Genomic DNA, 17612 nt, shown 5'->3' on the forward strand with positions numbered 1-17612 from the left:
AGCTAGGAATGATACAGAATTTAACTAAACAAAGTAGTGGGAATTCAACAATGTTATATTGCATAATGTTGTCTTCAAATTAATTGTTTAGATTACCATATATAAGCACACAAAATTGGCATAAAGTTATAAGAAATTAGAAGAAAAAAATTTGAGCATTAACTGCTCCTTTCAATAGACCAGCAGAAATCAGTAGTATAAGTATACAAGCTATCCTGTATAGATACATAATATATCTTTTTCCCTTCCTTCTTTCTTTTGTCTTTTTTCTCATTCCAATTGTTCCTTACCTTTGACCAGATCCTTTCCCTTTCACAATATCTATTTTATCCTTTGTATTTTGTTCACTCTTTCAGGTTCTTACACTAGTGAGACAGTATGATGTTTGCAAATAGGGGCCTAATTTAGTTCACTTATGCATATGGTCTCTAGTTGCATCCATTTATCTGTAAAAACTTTGAGGGTTTTTTTGATAGCTGAGTAATACTCCATTGTGTAAAAATACCACATCTTTTTTAATCCATCCCTTAGTTGATGGGCATCTGGGTTATTTCCAGGACCTAGCTATAACAAATTGTACTGCTATAAACATGGGTACACATACGTTGCTGTGGTATGATGTTTTCAGTTCTTTTGGAAGAGGAGGGGAATAGCTGAGTCAAATTGGATCTCCAATCCTAGCTTTTTGAGGAATCTCCATACTGATTTCCGTAGTGTTTGTACCAGTCTGTACTCCCATGAACCATGGAGAAGGGTTCCTTTTTTCTGTCTCTTTGATATTACCAACTCACTCCCTGGATCTGTCAAAGAATATTCAGTATAGTGTGTGAGACCACGGAGTATTGGCCATCTGTGTCTTAATGGATCACAGATTAGCTGTCTTGACTAGTTGTATTTAGATATGTAACTATATGTGATGGCCTGAAGAATATATCTGGAACCTCTAGTACATCTCCCCCAACTCCGTGACATCCATCCTCCCCACCAGGGGTTTCAGCATGTATCAGCCCTCCTCATTTGTCTAATAATTTATCCTCCCTGTTTTTGTTGAATCTCCTCTGTTCTCTCCTATTACAAGGATTCAGGCTCAGCAGTGGTTAATAATTGGCTAAGTTGGACTGATCTAGATGTCATCCTCAGCTGAGAACATAATCATTTGATAAACAAGGAAACTAAGGCTAATGTGTTTTTATAAACTTGTGGTATTAATACACTTAAGATGACCAGTATGTGAAATGGCAAGAGTATTCAACTAATATGTATTAGTGATCATTGTCACTATTTTTCTGATACATAAAAATTCACATTTAATGTCCTCGAACTGAGTAAAATTGTTTAACAACCTTGAAATAATGCTTACACCTTGTCAGAACAAACTAAATGTGTGCATGTGGTAGGGAAGGCAGAACATATGGTGAATGTTCCTTCAGAACACAGACCCATTTTTCTATCTTCTGATTAGAAAGATAATTGTAATAACATGACAACTGAAACATCTGTTTGAAGCTGCAGCATGCTATCCAGGAGTACCCTGTCATCCTGCTGCCCAGCCATCGCAGCTACATTGATTTCCTGATGCTGTCCTTCCTTCTGTACAGCTATGACCTGCCTGTGCCTGTCATAGCAGCAGGGATGGGTACGTACTGCTCTTCTACTTTTCTGAGTGTACATATTGAAATCCTCACTGCTGTGGCTCAGACTCTGCTGGGGTGGTTGAAGATGATGTTGAAAACATCCCCTTCTCTTCCACAATGGTCTGGGTGGGGTACTTCAGTGCTTCACTCTGTGTGTAGGTGGATGGAGATGGGCATATGGCACATAGGTTTGAAAAATGAGACTGCTACCCTTACAGATTTCCTGCGTTTTGCTTTAGGCGGGAACATAGCTATCACTCTAGGTAAGCTCTATTTTTGAAATACATTTTTATTATGGTGAAATACATAGAACTATAATTTATCACCCCTGCCCTGTCCCAGTGCTAGGCATTGTGGGTATTGAGCCCGAGTTCTTCTCACTGAGCTGTATCTCCAGCCAGCCATTTATTTATTTATTGTCTTTTTGAGGCAAGTTCTTGCCATGCAGCTTAGGCTGGCCTTGAGCTCCCTTTATAGCCCAGGCTGGTTGCAAACTTGCAGTGATCCTCGTGCCTCAGCCTTCTGAGTACTGAGATTGTGCACACCATGCCTGGTTATTTATTTATTTATTTATTTATTTATTTATTTATTTTTGGCAGAACCAGGGATTGAACTCAGGCTCTTGTGCTTGCCAGGGAAGCACTTATTCTACTGAGCCATCTCCCTGGCCCCCTATTTATTTTTTGACACAGGGTCTTTCTAAGTCACTAAGTTACCCAGGTGGGGCTTAGGCTTACACTCCTGCCTCAGCCTCCTATAGTACTGAGATCACCTGTCTGCACCACAGCTCAAATTTTACCTGGCTTAAATATTACCATCTTAACTGTCGTTAAGTGTATATATAGTGCATTGTTTTACAGCCATCACTTTCTAGCCCCAAAACTCTGCTCATCTTACAAAACTGAAACTCTGCTTGTTAAATAGTATCTTCCCACTCCATTCTTCCTCTGACCCCAGGCAGCCGCTATTCTGTTCCTGTGAATTTGACTTTATAACATACTTTATATAAGTTTCTATGGAATCACCAATATTTGTCCTTTTGTGACTGATGTATTTTGTTGAGTAGAATGACTTTAAGGTTTGTCCATGTAGTGTGTGTGTGTGTCAGCATTCCTTCCTTTTCCGAATAAGTGAATAGCCCATTGCATGGGTGCACCACTAATGTTTGTCCAATCATCCGTTGGATACTAGGATTTTGTCTGGGATTTGGCTATTGCAGTTAACACTGCTGTGAACACACAAGTGCACATAGCTGTTAATGCCTTACCCCCTCAATATTTTTAGGTATATACAAAAAGCAAAATTGTTGGATCTCACAGTAACTTTATTTTGCTTTTTTGGAAGAACCATTATACTTTTCGCACAGAAGCCACAGATTTACATTCCCACCAACAGTTCACTGGTGCTTTAATTTCTTTACTTCCTTGCTAACACTTACATTTTACTCTTTTTAAAAAAGCCATTCTAGGGCTGGGGAGATGGCTCAGTGGTCTAAAGCACCTACTTAGAACAAGCTTAGCAAAGCACATGGACCACGGTTCAATCCCCCAGCACCACATGCCAGCCAGCCCCACCCCCAGGCAGGCTGAGCTGGCCACACACACACACACACAAATAAATAAAATAAATACATTTTTTTAAAAAAGCCATTCTAGGGCTGGGGAGATAGCTCAGTAGAATAAGTGCTTGCCTGGCAAGCGTAAAGTCCTGGGTTCAATCCCCAGTACCACAAAAAAAAAAAAAAAAAGAAAAAGCCTTTCTAGTGTATGTGGCATGTTATATCACTATACTTTTGATTTGTATTTCCTTAATGATTAGTGGGATTGAGCATTATTTTGATGCTTTTTGGCTATTCATGTGTCTTTTTCAGATGTGTCTTTTCAAATCCATCTCCATTTTTTAATTATATTGTGTAGTATTTTTGTTATGTTGTAGATTTCTTCATATTTTGTGGATATTTACCCATACCAGATAAATGATTTGCAGTTATTGCATCCCATCGCATGGGTTACCTTTCACTCTATTATGCCCCTCTACCCCTTTTGCAATACTGGAGAGTGAATCAAGGGATGGTCCACCCTTGAGCTACATCCCCACGCCTTCCCTTTTTTTTTTTTTTTTTTTTTATTATTATGAGACAGGGTTATCAAGTTGCCCAAGTGGTACTTGAACTTGTGATCTTCCTACCTTAGCTTCCCACAAAGCTTGGATTATAATCAAGTGCCATCAATATAGTCCATTTTTTTCTTTTGCTAAGAGTTTTATAGTTTTAGGTTTTATATTTAGGTCTTTGAGCCATTGGGTTAATATTTACTTGAGGTGTAAGATAAGAATCCAACTTCCATGTCCATATTACCTTTGATAAAATTTAAATTCAGCAATGTACCTGTATAGCTTTAAAAATTTTCTATTATACTGTTATAGTATAGTTTTATGAGTTTTTTTAAACATCTGTAGGATTGATTCCTAAAAGTAGGCTTGCTAAAGTAAATTGTTTATTACCTACCTTCGAGAGTCACTAGGAAAGCTGGAGTTTTTGTTAATTGATTGGTTGTTTTTTTGAGAGAGGGTCTTGCTGTGTTCTTCAGGCTGACTTTGAGCTCACAGTCATCCTCCTACCTCAGCCCCCAAGTACTAGGATTATAGGCATGGGACACCACACCCAGTAAGAAAAATTGTTTTAAAACTAGTAGTTGAATCTGCCTTTCTTTGCATATTTAGTCTACTTCACTAACGTACTTGATACTTCTGCTGGGAGAGAGGTGAGAGCGTGAGGACGTACATCTGACATCAAGTTCAGCCACAGACCACAGACATTGTCCCTATGTGTCCCTTCTTTTGCATAATTCTATTGTAAGTCTCTTGTCATGGATTTGATCTCAGAAAGTGTAACTATTGAAAATGTAGACAGTGTCTCACATGCATGAAATTTTCTTTTTTTTTTTTGGTGGAACCGGGGATTGAACTCAGATCCTTGCATTTGCCAGTCAAGCGCTTATCCTACTGAGCCCTCTCCCCGGCCCCAGAAATTTTCTTAATAGTGTCTGAGAATCAATCCTTATGGAACATTTCAGTGGCAACAAATAAACATTAAGCTTTATTTTGTTTTAGACTTCCTGGGGATGAAGATTGTTGGGGAGCTGCTGAGGATGTCAGGCGCCTTTTTCATGCGTCGCACCTTTGGGGGTGATAAACTCTACTGGGCCGTGTTCTCTGAATATGTGAAGACTATGTTGCGGGTAGTTACCAAATCTTTGAAGCCCTGTTTGCTTTCTGACAATATTTGCCTATTTAAATTCTGAACTTCTGAATAGAGTGCTTTGATTCCCGCCCCCATGGAACATTCCAATCCTTAGCAGCCTGGTCAATCTGTGTGATTCTGAAAGTCTCACTGTGAGCTGCTTCTTTTCAGAGGGCCGGAAGGGTGGCTGAGAAAAGGGATCAAAGGAGGCATTCCTGGGGCTGCAGCCCAGTTGTGGAGCACTTGCCTAGCATGCACCAGGCTGTAGGCTGCAGCTCTGGCACTGGGAAAGAAAGCATGTGCCCTTCTGAGTGGAGGCAATGTTTTGTGTTTTGTTTTTTTTCTCTCTTTAAAGAATGGTTATGCTCCTGTTGAATTTTTCCTCGAAGGGACAAGGAGCCGCTCTGCCAAGACATTAACTCCTAAACTTGGTAGGTTACTTTCAAGTTAGAAAGAAAAATAGAAACTCAAGGACTTAGGGTATGGTGTCATTCTAGCTACTGAATAGAACTTAATACTTTTCTTTGTTTCTTTTTATAAGACATTCTCTAAGTGTAACTTTAAGGTTAACTTTAGGGCCTTAGGGTATGAGACCTACTTTTGCTGTCTTTCTCTTCTTGCACCCTTGTGTGCTTTGCTCTTTGATGTTCATGATAAAACATTTTTCTCTGTGTTTACAGGTCTCCTGAATATTGTGATGGAACCATTTTTTAAAAGAGAAGTTTTTGATACTTACCTTGTCCCAATTAGCATCAGTTATGATAAAGTATTGGAAGAAACTCTTTATGCCTATGAGCTTCTAGGAGTTCCTAAGCCAAAGGAATCCACAACTGTATGTGAGAATAGCCAGACTTGATTTTCTTTGCATATAGAGAATATCCTCACTTAAACTTCAACTAACTTACAAATGTACTTTTTTTGTATTCTTTTCTGATGTTGTGATATGGCTAGGGATTGTTGAAAGCCAGAAGGATTCTCTCTGAAAACTTTGGAAGCATTCACGTGTATTTTGGAGACCCTGTATCACTTCGATCCCTAGCAGCTGGGAGGATGAGTCGGAGTCCATATCACTTGGTTCCAAGGTACACGTCCTATAGTACTCAACACAGAAATGGATCAAGACCTGGAAGTGTAAACTGTGGCTGTTGAGTTGTTAGATCTCAGGCTGAGCCTTCTTTTCTTTCACACAGCATATTGTCAGGGAAGCTATGGCATTTCATTTGCAACAATAGAAAGCTCCAGGGAAGGAACTGTGTGAGCCAGGTATGGTGGTGCATACCTGTAATCCCAGCACTCAGGATGCTGAGGCAGGAGGAACAAGAGTTAGAGGCTATCCTGGCTACATAGTGTGACCCTTGCCTCGAGGGGGGAAAAAAAAAGAGAAGGGAGGAGAAAGAGAAACGAACTATTTTTTGCAAAAAAAAAAAAAAAAGAGAGAGAGAGAGAGAAATTGATTAGTTGTAGGATATATGTATCAGTAAGCAAAGTCAGACAGTGACCATCCTTCTTGGGGAAGCTAACTTAACAGTGGGAAGAAATAACACTGTTATTGACAAGTAACATGTAGGGTTGGTTGAGCACTGCTATAGGCACCGAGTGTCCTGAGTACTATTTTGTTTGTTTGCTTTCTTTCTTTCTTTCTTTCTTTCTTTCTTTCTTTTTCTTTTTCTTTTTCTTTTCTTTTTTTTGTTATCTAGTTTAGGCTGGTCTTGAACTCACTGTGTAGCCAGGCTGGCCTTGAATTTGCAATGGTCCTCCTGCCTCAGCCTCTCGAGTGCTAGGATGATTACAGGTGTGTGCTGCCACACTCAGCTCTGAGTATTGTTTTTGATCATAGAAAATGGTACATAATGGTAACAACTAGGAGTGAGTCCCTCCTCATGAGAAAATGCATTAGGTCTGCTCAGGATGCAGGATACTAATACACGATGTGTTTTGAGTTTTCTTGTTGTAGGAAGACATACTGGCGAAGAAAGGGAGAAAATTGGCACAGCCAGGGCTCTCATGTCACAGTATTACCTTGATTCACATGTAGCTCTGGCTTTCTGACAGCAGCGCACCTCACTGGTGGCTGCCTTCCTGCTTCTCAGAGGCAGGTGTTGGCTTTCCACTGCAAGGAGCTGTCTCTAACTCTCGGCTTGCCTTGGCCACCCACTCTAGAGTGGGACACTCACATCAGCAGTTTTCTCATCAACTACCTTCTTAGGTGGCTGCTTTGGTCCTTTGTGTCTCCTTGCTTTTCTCAGCTCTTGTAAGCCCTATGTGCCTTCAAGCTGATGCTCCATTTGTGGGATGCTCTCAGATGCATGGGCTAGTCTTTGGCAGGTGACCTGGAGCCTCTCTGAAGGGAACCGCTTGGTAGGCAGCCAGGCAGCCTCTCCACTGTGGAATCACTCCATGTTCCACAGTAGAATTCTGGGTACTCATTCATTCTCTTGGGGGAGGCATGTGTTTCAAAGAAATGATATGATCTATTTATAAAGCAACAGCCGTCCTTATTTGGAGGTAGGAATTAGTAGTATTTCTTACCATACCTTCAGAGCATTTCCTGGAGTAATGTGGACAGATCGCACAGTAGTGACAAGGAAACTGGTTCACATTTCCTGAGAGCTTCTGATTGACAGAGACAGGAAGAGCCTTCTAGGGCCTGTCTCCTGCCTAGCATGTGTCAGGAGAGTCACATGTGCTTCTGTGCTCTTCCTTTCAGATACATGCCACAGAAGCCATCGGAGGAAATGCATGCCTTTGTCACCGAAGTTGCCTACAAAATGCAGCTTCTGCAAATTGAAAACCTGGTCCTGAGCCCGTGGGTCCTGGCAGTAGCTGTTCTGCTTCAGAACCGCCCATGCATGAACTTTGACACCCTGGTGGAGAAGACTCTGTGGCTGAAGTCCTTGACTCAGGCATTTGGTGGGTTCCTGCGGTGGCCAGGTACGTAGGGGATGGGCAACATAGAGGCCGTCTATTTACATCTAAATATGGGAACATTGTGCAAAACCTAAGTTAGACGTTAGCCAAGTGTCACAGAAGAGGGACGTTCATCTGCTTTTACTACCAGTAGGCATAGAACCCTTTATGTTGGTGACCTGAGAAAAATTGTTCCCAAGTCATTTCTCATTTGTTTATCAAGTAATTATGAACAAAAAATTGTTCCTTTGTTTATCACTACTTAAATTAAATACCTCAGGAGGGACTCCCATCTCTTAGGCACCTAGCAGACCGAGGAATGACACATGAATCCTTTTCTGAGCTAGGTATTATCAGGATGCAGAGGTACACAACATGGATTCTAATCCAGATGTTCATAAAGGGTGGGATGGGTGGGTCATAAGTAGATTAGTGATGGAGTCAGTGAAATAGAGATAAGAAACTGTCTGGGTGTTTCCTGAGAATACTATGGGCTAAGAGCCTGTGCACAGAAAGATTGCAGAAGTGACTTTGACCCCATCTCAGTGGAAACAAAGCTCTTTAGGAAGATGGGGGAGTGGATTTTGCCCCATGTAGGTATTAGCAAGTAGGAGGTGATGGGGTAGCACCAGATAACCTGTGACTTGCAGGTGGTATGGGGGGTCCAAGGATAGAACCGAAGGAGGTAGGCATCAGCTAGATGGCACTGCCCTTGCATCTGGACTGAAACCTGTAGTTCATGAAAGTGGTGATGGATTTTAAACAGAGAGGTAAAATAGCATGGCCTTTACAACCCACCACCATCTCTAAAGAAGGACCGTTGTAAAGAAAGATGACAGGCAGAGGCCAAGATAGGAGGCACTGTACATAGATGGGAAAGGAGGATGCTGGCCCCATCGTAGTTGGCTAACCTAGCAGCGCAAAGGGTTAAATAGGAGGAATTGCTAACAGAAGGGCCAGGCCACTGAGTGTCACCAAGAAGAAAGTAACTGCTCTTGCCAGCCGTGTGGTGATCTAATAGGAGGTGAAGGTCATGTTATGATACATTGTAGCAAGTTTCTGGATATGGTGAAAGAGGAATAGGTAAAGGGAGAAATCTCAGGAGCAAGGGATGACATAGATGGGAACATTGTATAAAACTGTCTCTAACTCTCATAGATACCTGACTTTGTAAAGGGTTTTGCTTTTTCAAGATGGATAAGTACATATGTAACTAGCCATAGCTAAGAGTATCTGTTCAACCACTATACAACTCCAGTTTCTGTAGAGCAGTGGTGGTGAACCTGTGGCATGTGTGTTAAATGATGTTAATGTATGAGTTGTTTTTCTAAACTAAGTCTAAAGTGTTCCAGCTTAAAGTAAGTGGTTTTGGGTTGCACTTTGGGCATGGCATCCCTGAAAGGTTCATCACTGCTGCAGAGTTGGTTGGCGTCCTAGTGACAGTAACTAAGTGAGTAATTGAGTATAATTCCTAATGTATATGTGCTACATGTAGTTAGTTCCTTTGTTCATCACTACTTAAATTATTCCACATTCCTAAGCATTCTCACATCTGGAGCTGTTGATATCATTTTATGTACCATGTCACGGGCTAGTACAAGCTGAGGCAAGACAGAGTAGCCAAAAGTGGATGTTGAACACACCCAGGAGACCAGGCATCCTTCTGACTCCTTCCAGTGAGAATCAGCAGAACTTGCCGGTGTGAGCAACGAGTGTCTTCCCTTGCTGAACACATTTGTTAAATATCACTGCCTCTTCCTTTTGTTTTTATGACTCTGTCTGCTTGGTGATGTCTAGGCCTACGTAGCATCAGGTGATAAGCTTTAGGCACACCTGTAGACCTGCTGCCTTAATCATCTTTAATGTCTGAAAATGGATCTTGTCATTTCTCTATGCTCTGTACTAAATACAAATAAATTTAAGTAAAAATAAGTTGTCCTTCATAGGGCTGGCTGTGTAACTTACTGGTAGAACACTTACCTAATATGCATGAATCCTGGTATTGCCAAAAACAAAAAGAAAACACACATAAACTGTCCTTCATGTATAGTATCATGACTTGGTTGGCAGAGATCAGTACTCTGTAGACACCCATCTCAGTGAAATGCACTGTCTTTGTGTGCAGATAATGAACCCGCTGAAGAAGTTATCCAGTCCAGCATTCTTCTGCATTCCAACCTTGCCAGCCTTGTCAAAGACCAGGTGATTCTGAAAGTGGACTCTGGAGACTCAGAAGTGGTCAATGGACTTATTTTCCAGCACGTCACTCTCCTTATGTGCTCAGCTTATAGGAACCAGTTGCTCAACATCTTTGTCCGTCCTTCCTTAGTAGCTGTAGCCTTGCAGATGACACCTGGGTTCAAAAAAGGTAACTTTCAGGAACATGACCTTGAATTTCAGAAGAAGCCTGACCTTTCATTTGCATGAAGGGAGCAGTGCTTGCAGCCCCATAGTGTGCGGCCACATCTGTGCAGCCCACATGCCAGCAAAGAATGAAACTTTTACACTCAGAAGAAGTTAGGTTTGTTGCCTAAATATATGGCCATCTACTTAGCGTATTAGAATTGGAGAGCACTGTGCACATGCCTGTAGTCCAACCTGTTTGAAGGCTAAGGCGGGAGAATCTAGAGCTCAACAGTTGAAAGCCAGCCTAGGCAATGTAGCAAGACCCCATCTCAAATTTTAAAGAACAGTTTTAGAATTGGAAGTATCTAGAAATTCTCCAACCTAAACCTTTCCTTTTACAAAGAAGGGTACAGAAAGTTGTATAATCTCAGCAAAGGCCTTGACATATATAGTGCACAGTTGCCCATTTCCTGGTCAGACACTTTCAGTGATAACAGCACCTCCTCCACAGAGGCAGCTGGAGACCGGCACCCCAGCAGAACACAAGTACTTCCTAGCCATGTGGTAGCAGTCTGGTGCCATGGAACAGTGGGAATGCGTAAAGCACAGTTCTTGCCAGCAGGGGCCTGTAGTCAAGGCCAGGAGTCCTTCCCAAGCCTGCATTCTAGTCCCAGAGTGGGCCCACCTCAGAGTTCTCCTTCAGTTAGCCTAGATTGGGGGCTACACCTTCGTGTTCTGTTTTGGGTTTTGTTTTTCAAAGCTCCACAGGTGACTCCAAGGAAGAGCACTAAAAATACAGTCAAACCCATAGGAAATAAGAATATAGAGGGAAACCAAGAAATCAGTTGCTTCTGGGAGCCTTGATGCAGGGGGAAGGAAAATTCCTGGCTTCTAAGGACTGATGTATTACTGGTTACCAGGCTGCCTGACTGGCTAGAGGGCTGCCTATCATGTAAATTCAGTGTTTAAACAGTGCTAGGTTGCAGTTTTTTCTGTAGGCCATATTTGAATTGATTTTTTTTTTTGACAGAGGGTTTCAATACATAGTTCAGGCTGGCCTCGAATCCACTATGTAGCCTTGGCTGGCCTCAAACTTACAGCAGTTCTCCTGCCTCTGCCTCTCAAGTGCTAAGATTATAGGCATGCATCACCACACTTGGTTTGAATTGATTTTAGTAGTCCTGTCTACATTGGGAGGCTAAGGCAAAGAATCACAAATTCAGTCCCAGCCTGGGTGAATTAGTGAGACTCTGTCTCAAAGGAGAAAAAAGGAGGGGGTGCTGGGGATGTAGCTTAGTGCAGAAGCACTGGATTCAATCCCCAGTACCATTTAAAAAGGCAAAAGGTTTTGAAGACTACAGTTTGGGTTTCATGAACTTTCTGGTACTCCTTGAAAGTTTAAAAAACTGTATAGTAATGTTATGTAATGAATTGCTTTTCAGAGGATGTCTACAGCTGCTTTCGCTTCCTATGCAGCGTCTTTTCAGATGAGTTCATCTTCCTTCCGGGAAACACACTAAGGGTGAGTCCTGACCACGGAGGGGAGTGTGCCACGCATGTCAACACAGAGTGTTCTGGAAGTGGCAAGCAGGGCACACAGGCATCCCAGGCAGTGAGAAACTTGGACACTCACAGTTCAGCAGATCTAGTTTGAAGAAACTATACCTGTTTTCATAAAAATCAGTACTATCTTATTAACAGGCAGGCAGGTGCCTTTCCCTGAAGAGCAGTGAATGCTGGTCCTGCTTACAGTGTGCACTGCTGAGGCTGTGCAGGCTCCTGACAGGGGTGCTAGACTGTTGGGATAGGCGGTGGCACAGTAGACAGAAAGTGGTGCAGGATTGTGTGTGCTGTGTTAGGGAAAGCAGGTTCTATTTTATCCCATGGAGTAGGGGGACAGCTTCCCAAAGGTTCTAGAGCATAAGCACAATCCTGTGTATCTTTAGAGCTGTTGGGTTCACTTGCTATTTAAATTTAAGGTGCATGTCAACACAGAGTGAAAGTCCATCCCACGGGTTGTAGTTTCATAAATGTTTTATGTGTTTAAGGAGCAACATTTTGAATGTTACAGTGTTACAACAGGTGATTCTCTCGCTTGGCTCAGCAGCCTCTAGTTATGGGGAGATGGTGAGATTAGCACGTGTTCTCACTTGGAGGCTGCACTATTGAGATCAGCATGTGCCTGTGAACTCAAATTTGTGTGTGTGTCGTGGCTTCCCCTCTCCTTTCCAGGACTTTGAAGAAGGCTGTTACCTGCTTTGTAAGAGTGAGACCATACAGGTGACTGCGAAGGACATCCTTGTTACAGAGAAAGGAAATACTGTGTTAGAATTTCTAGTAGGACTCTTTAAACCTTTTGTGGAATGTTATCAGGTATGAACATTTGGCAAGTTATTATCCTTGTGCCCTCTATATCAAAGATAAAACTTCCTACCCTGTGCTTATTTCTGCTCTGAAGGGGAAGCATCTACCCCAGGTGAATGGTGGTACTACAGATTGATGACTATTGTGAATAATTTCACCTCTGAAGTGTAATCAGGAAGAGGTTTGATCCTCACAGACCCAAGAGGTTAACAGCTAGTGAGACCTGGGACTATTCATGTAACCACAGTTACTTGTACCTCTGTAGTTATACTTAGGTCTCTAGTTCTTAGATTGTAGTAAAGTGTTTGATACAGAGTAGGCATTCAGGAAAAACAACACTTTTGATTGGTACATAAAGTCAGTTACTTATGTTACTAAGTTCGAATGTTGAAAAAGTACAAATTAGCTTGCAAGAGCTCAGGAGTAGATAGAGAAAGGTTATGGTGCATATGCCCAGCAGGACTAAATGCCAGGAGAGTGGGAAATTGACAGGGAACTGAGGGGGCCCTGTGCATTTGTGTGAAGAGAGCTCCATGTTTCTCACTTTTGTGTGTATGCACACTGGCTGTGGACGCTGGACCAGCCACCTGGCACAGTGGTACTTCTGGCCCATGAGGTGACTCCTCCTTGCACAAAGTCCGTCACTGAGCAGGCGTTGACAAATTTTAGCTCTATGTAAAATTGCCTTTTTGAGGTGGAGATTGCCTGGTATTTTAGGGCTGAGTACTTAATTAAGTATATTTAGAAAAAAAGACCAAGTTACATACATCTAGCTCCTCTCTTCTTAAGTAACATGAGCTAGTATTACTAGTATACAACTAGTGATTAGCTTGTACCAACAAAGATGAGCAATTAAACTTTAATAAATGTTATAAATTATTTAAAACTTTTTTCCAATTTAAAAAGTAATAGAGGCTCATAAAAAATATTTTTAAAGTTCTGCAACTTTCTCTTTTCAAGCCTGCAGGGTCTGCATTCTGCTTTGTTGTGATATGTTCTTTTTTCAGAGGGCAGGGTAAAGTTATTACTTGCTGTTCTCTTATATTTGGCTGCCTTCCTTTTCTCTCTGTTCTTTCATCCTCCTTTTTAAAATCAGATAATTTGCAAATACCTCTTGCATGAAGAAGACCACTTCACTGAGAAGCACTACTTGGCTGCGGTTAGAAAATTCACAAATCAGCTTCTTGATCAAGGTCAGTCATGCCTCTGTGGGTGGTGATTTCTTTCAGTTGAGCACCAAAACTGATCCTTTTAATTCTTCCTCCCCACCTCAGGAACCTCTCAGTGTTATGATGTATTGTCTTCAGATGTGCAGAAAAATGCCTTGGCTGCCTGCGTGAGACTTGGTGTGGTGGAGAAGAAGAGGGTGTAAGTGCTGTGTAGGACCCACAGGTGCCACCTGGGCAGGGACAGCAAGTGACATGGATGCACAAAATCCAGGGGAATGTGGGGACAGACCCTTGGGACAGGCTTTGCTGTGCTTTGTATGTCGGTCCCCTGGTGTGTTAGTGTCATCATCCTGGACTCCTTGCAGTTATGAGTGAAAATGAAACCAAAGCAAAGAAGAAAGTGCCATAGGCCAGTGACTTGGTTTTTATCTAATACTGAAATGGATAAATGAATCAAGATTTTTGAGGCATGTTGTATGGATGACTGAATGGACAGATGTTCTTCAAGAGAGTAAAAGTAACCATGGTGAAGCTTACTGTATAGACTGTTGCAGTCTCAGGCCTGTGTGCTCCTAGGAATGCAAGACCTTTCACCCACTGCAGATTGGCTGGAAAAAAGTCTGTGCAAGGAGCTCAGTCAGGAACAAGAAAACATATTGAAAAGCTGTCTTTTTGCTCTGGTTTATGCATTAACAAAGCTTGTTGTTCTTTCCTCCAGAAATAATGACAACATATACAGTGTGAATGAGCCTGCGTTGAGAAAATTAGAAGAAATGCTTGGTAAGTGTGGCTTAATAAAACATGTGTTTTCACCTATGTTTATTAGGGAAAGCAAACTCAAGCACGAAAGCCTTTAGCAAAACAAATAATTGAACTTTGGTATAAACAAGACTATTAATATAGTCTAGAATTTCTAGAAGGAACTAGATAGAAACTACAAGGAAAATTAAGCAGGAACCCCCTAAATGGCAGTGTGGTAAAAAAACAGGTTCACTCCTGCTGTCCCTGATGGGAACCAGACCCCACCTTCTAGTCCTCATGAGAATGCCTCTCATTTTGCTCCTTTTTTTTTTTTTTTTTTTTTTAAAAAAAGAACATATTTGGTACAGGGTCTCACTGTGCAGCTTGGACTCCCTGTTTTCAGCCTCTCCAGTGCTGGGATTACAGGTGTGCACCACCATGTCCGGTCTTGGTGGTTGGCTCAGTGCACCAGGGGCGTGGCCAGCACAGCACCAGATGCCAGGGAATCTCCTTTTGCTCCTGATTCATGCCCTCTTGTCTTCATTCTTGGGTGTTTTCTCTTCCAGGTCAGGAATTGGGGTCAGAGTCATATCACACAGCCTTTCTGAACTCAGAATTAGGGCTTATAGTACATCCTTGGGTGAATAGTTTGACCTTCACTCTTTTCTAGACCCTGAAAGCATATAAGAAGTCATTCAGCCCAGCCAACGCAAGCCATTTGCTTTGTGTACACAGGAGTAAAGAGCCTTTTTATTATTATTATTTTTTATTTTAGGGAAGGGTCTACAGGGTGTTTAGGGTCTCACTACTAGATTGGACTCATAGTGATCCACCTGTTTAAAGCCTCCCAAGAGCTGGGATTACAAGCACACACCACCATGCTCAATCTCAATTGCCATCTCATTGCACTCTGGGGGCGGGGCTGGCACGGCAGGCCTAGGGATCGAAACCCCGGCCCCTGTGCCTGTTTGCAGGTGCTTTAATCTGCAGAGCTATTTGGCTAGCCATTGAAGAGCCTTGACATGAACAAAGAGATGAATGGTTGGAGGAGGTCAAGAACACTTGTAGTAGGAATGATTGGATCATTTTAGAAGGGGAAGATGTTCATATTTTTAAAAAAATGATTGTCTGTTGAGTAAATTTAATAAGCACTATACTACTAAGTAGATTCTTGTAATTAGTATTTTTGCCTCTGAACTTAATTCAGGATATTTGCATCTAAACTTAATTCTACATGGAAGAGCTTTGGGTGGGTGTTTATAGGGTTGGGAAAGCCAGGCCTGTGGACTAAGGAAAATGGTCAAAGAGGAAGGCTAGGAAGGCAGTGGCATCATGGAAGTGGACAGGGATGAAGTAAGAGACCTTGGAAATAAAATGTGTAGATCAAAATCCCAGCTCTCTATTTGTATCTGCCTGAAATCTGAATATGTAATCTAAAAGGGTAGTGAGGGCACACAGCTAAGCGTCATCACAGGGGTGACAGAATTAGGTGTACAAAGGTCTGGCCAGATAGCTCAGTGGACTAAAGCACCTTAGGCAGAGCACAGGGACTGGGGTTGGATCCCTGACACCACAAGCCATGCCCGCCCCACCCCTGGGGCATGCTGAGACAGTAGTTGAGACTGGGCATGGTGGCATGTGCCCATAATCCTAGCACTTGGGAGGCTGAAAACAGGAGGATCACTACGAGTCCCATCTGTGTAGTGAGACCCTGTAGACCATTATACTAAATACATTTTTTAAAAAAAAAGAATTAGGTACACATGGCAGGAAGCAGAGGTGAGCATGAATATCCTAGAACACACTGGACTTTGGGGTCAGAATCACAGCAGCAGCTGGCTCCTAGCTCGGCCTTGCCAGTCCTGTGCTGAGCACCTCTGGACGTTTGCTGTTTCTCTGCATGGTGGGCCAGCATGTCCACTGGTGCTGCTCAGCCTGCCCAGCTGTACAAAGCATTGATGTCCCTCTTAGGCTGTTGCTTAAGAGAGTTGTGCAAAGAAGGACAAAATCGATATCATTTCTTGAGCCATTTGTTTGTCTTAGGTTGTAAAACACCAATAGGAAAACCAGTCACTGCAAAACTTTAATAATCACCCAGCACTTTTGGAAGGTTTGGAAACAAATTACTGTCACGAAAGACTCACTGCTGTAGACAGGACGTCATGGAAGAGACACATCTTGTGCTGCACAGGACTGAACTGCGGATGAGCAGAGGGATTGATCAGTACGAACCATCAGGATAATCTTCCAGCCATGACAGTTAACAGCGTTTGTCCCACAGGGTGTGTGTGTGTGTGTGTGTGTGTGTGTGTGTGTGTTTTAAAATAAAACAGTCTTTTGAAAATATGGTTGGAAAAGGAACTTTCATTTCAATAGTATCTCTTGGCTTCCTACATGTTGCTAACTTTTGCGCTGACTTCTGCGACAAAGCACATCAACATGAGAGGCTCCTGCTATTCAAAGAAAAATAAACTGGTGCAGTGGTGCCCACCTGTAATCCCAGTGCTGAGACAAGAGGGTTGCAAATGAGCTGCACTAACAGTGCTATATAATCTTAGCATCAGGCTGTGTGTACAAGGTGTACTTGAAGCATACATAAATTTTATGTTCATACTTGGGTTAGTCAGATCTTGATGATACCTCATTATGGACATGGAAATAATCCAAAACCTAAAATACACAAAAATCAAAGACAGTTTTGGTTCCAAGCATTTCAGATAAGGAACACTCAACCTGTATCTTACATTACATTCTTATCTTTCTTGCTTTAACTAAAGTTATCTCAAGGACAAGGCCGGCCCACATATGTAATAAATTAGCTTTAAATTTTACCATCCAATGGCCTTAGTTAACAAAATTGAATTAGTCGAAATATGTGCAGCAGAAATGCTATGTGACATACTGTAATTGTGCTAAAGCATTCTGGGAAGAAAGCATGAACCTGGTGGTGAGCCGCTCAACATAGAAGTACTGGGTTAAACAAGTGCTTTTACCTTGGTGGGCCTAGGGACTGGAGGAAAGGACAGTAGAGGGGAGTGTGCAGAGAAAATAGTGATCAGAGGTCCTCCCTGGAGAATCTGAAAGACTTCTCCAAAAGCTACAAATAGAAATTCCATTCAACCCCGCTGTATCTCTTTGGGTAATTTCCTGACAATGTTAGTCATCATATTACAATGATACTGGATACCCATGTTTATAGCAGCACAGTTC

At 42.1% G+C, this 17612-nt stretch overlaps 1 protein-coding gene across 1 annotated transcript in view; it reads left to right on the forward strand.

The window, feature by feature from the left end:
• Gnpat (glyceronephosphate O-acyltransferase) overlaps positions 1-16748 on the forward strand; it is a 31477-nt gene extending 14729 nt beyond the window's left edge. Inside the window, exons 4-16 of the mRNA XM_004640824.3 lie at positions 1507-1636; positions 4746-4873; positions 5231-5306; positions 5556-5707; positions 5827-5957; positions 7583-7806; positions 9908-10150; positions 11571-11650; positions 12361-12501; positions 13589-13685; positions 13767-13860; positions 14380-14441; positions 16446-16748. Of these exons, the coding sequence (XP_004640881.1) occupies positions 1507-1636; positions 4746-4873; positions 5231-5306; positions 5556-5707; positions 5827-5957; positions 7583-7806; positions 9908-10150; positions 11571-11650; positions 12361-12501; positions 13589-13685; positions 13767-13860; positions 14380-14441; positions 16446-16489 (1602 nt within the window). The 3' untranslated portion in view covers positions 16490-16748. The remainder of the gene's footprint in view (positions 1-1506; positions 1637-4745; positions 4874-5230; positions 5307-5555; positions 5708-5826; positions 5958-7582; positions 7807-9907; positions 10151-11570; positions 11651-12360; positions 12502-13588; positions 13686-13766; positions 13861-14379; positions 14442-16445) is intronic.
• The last annotated feature ends 864 nt before the right edge of the window (positions 16749-17612 follow it).

The sequence above is a fragment of the Octodon degus genome, unplaced genomic scaffold, assembly GCF_000260255.1.
Source record: "Octodon degus isolate 3935 unplaced genomic scaffold, OctDeg1.0 scaffold00127, whole genome shotgun sequence".
NCBI lineage: Eukaryota > Metazoa > Chordata > Mammalia > Rodentia > Octodontidae > Octodon > Octodon degus.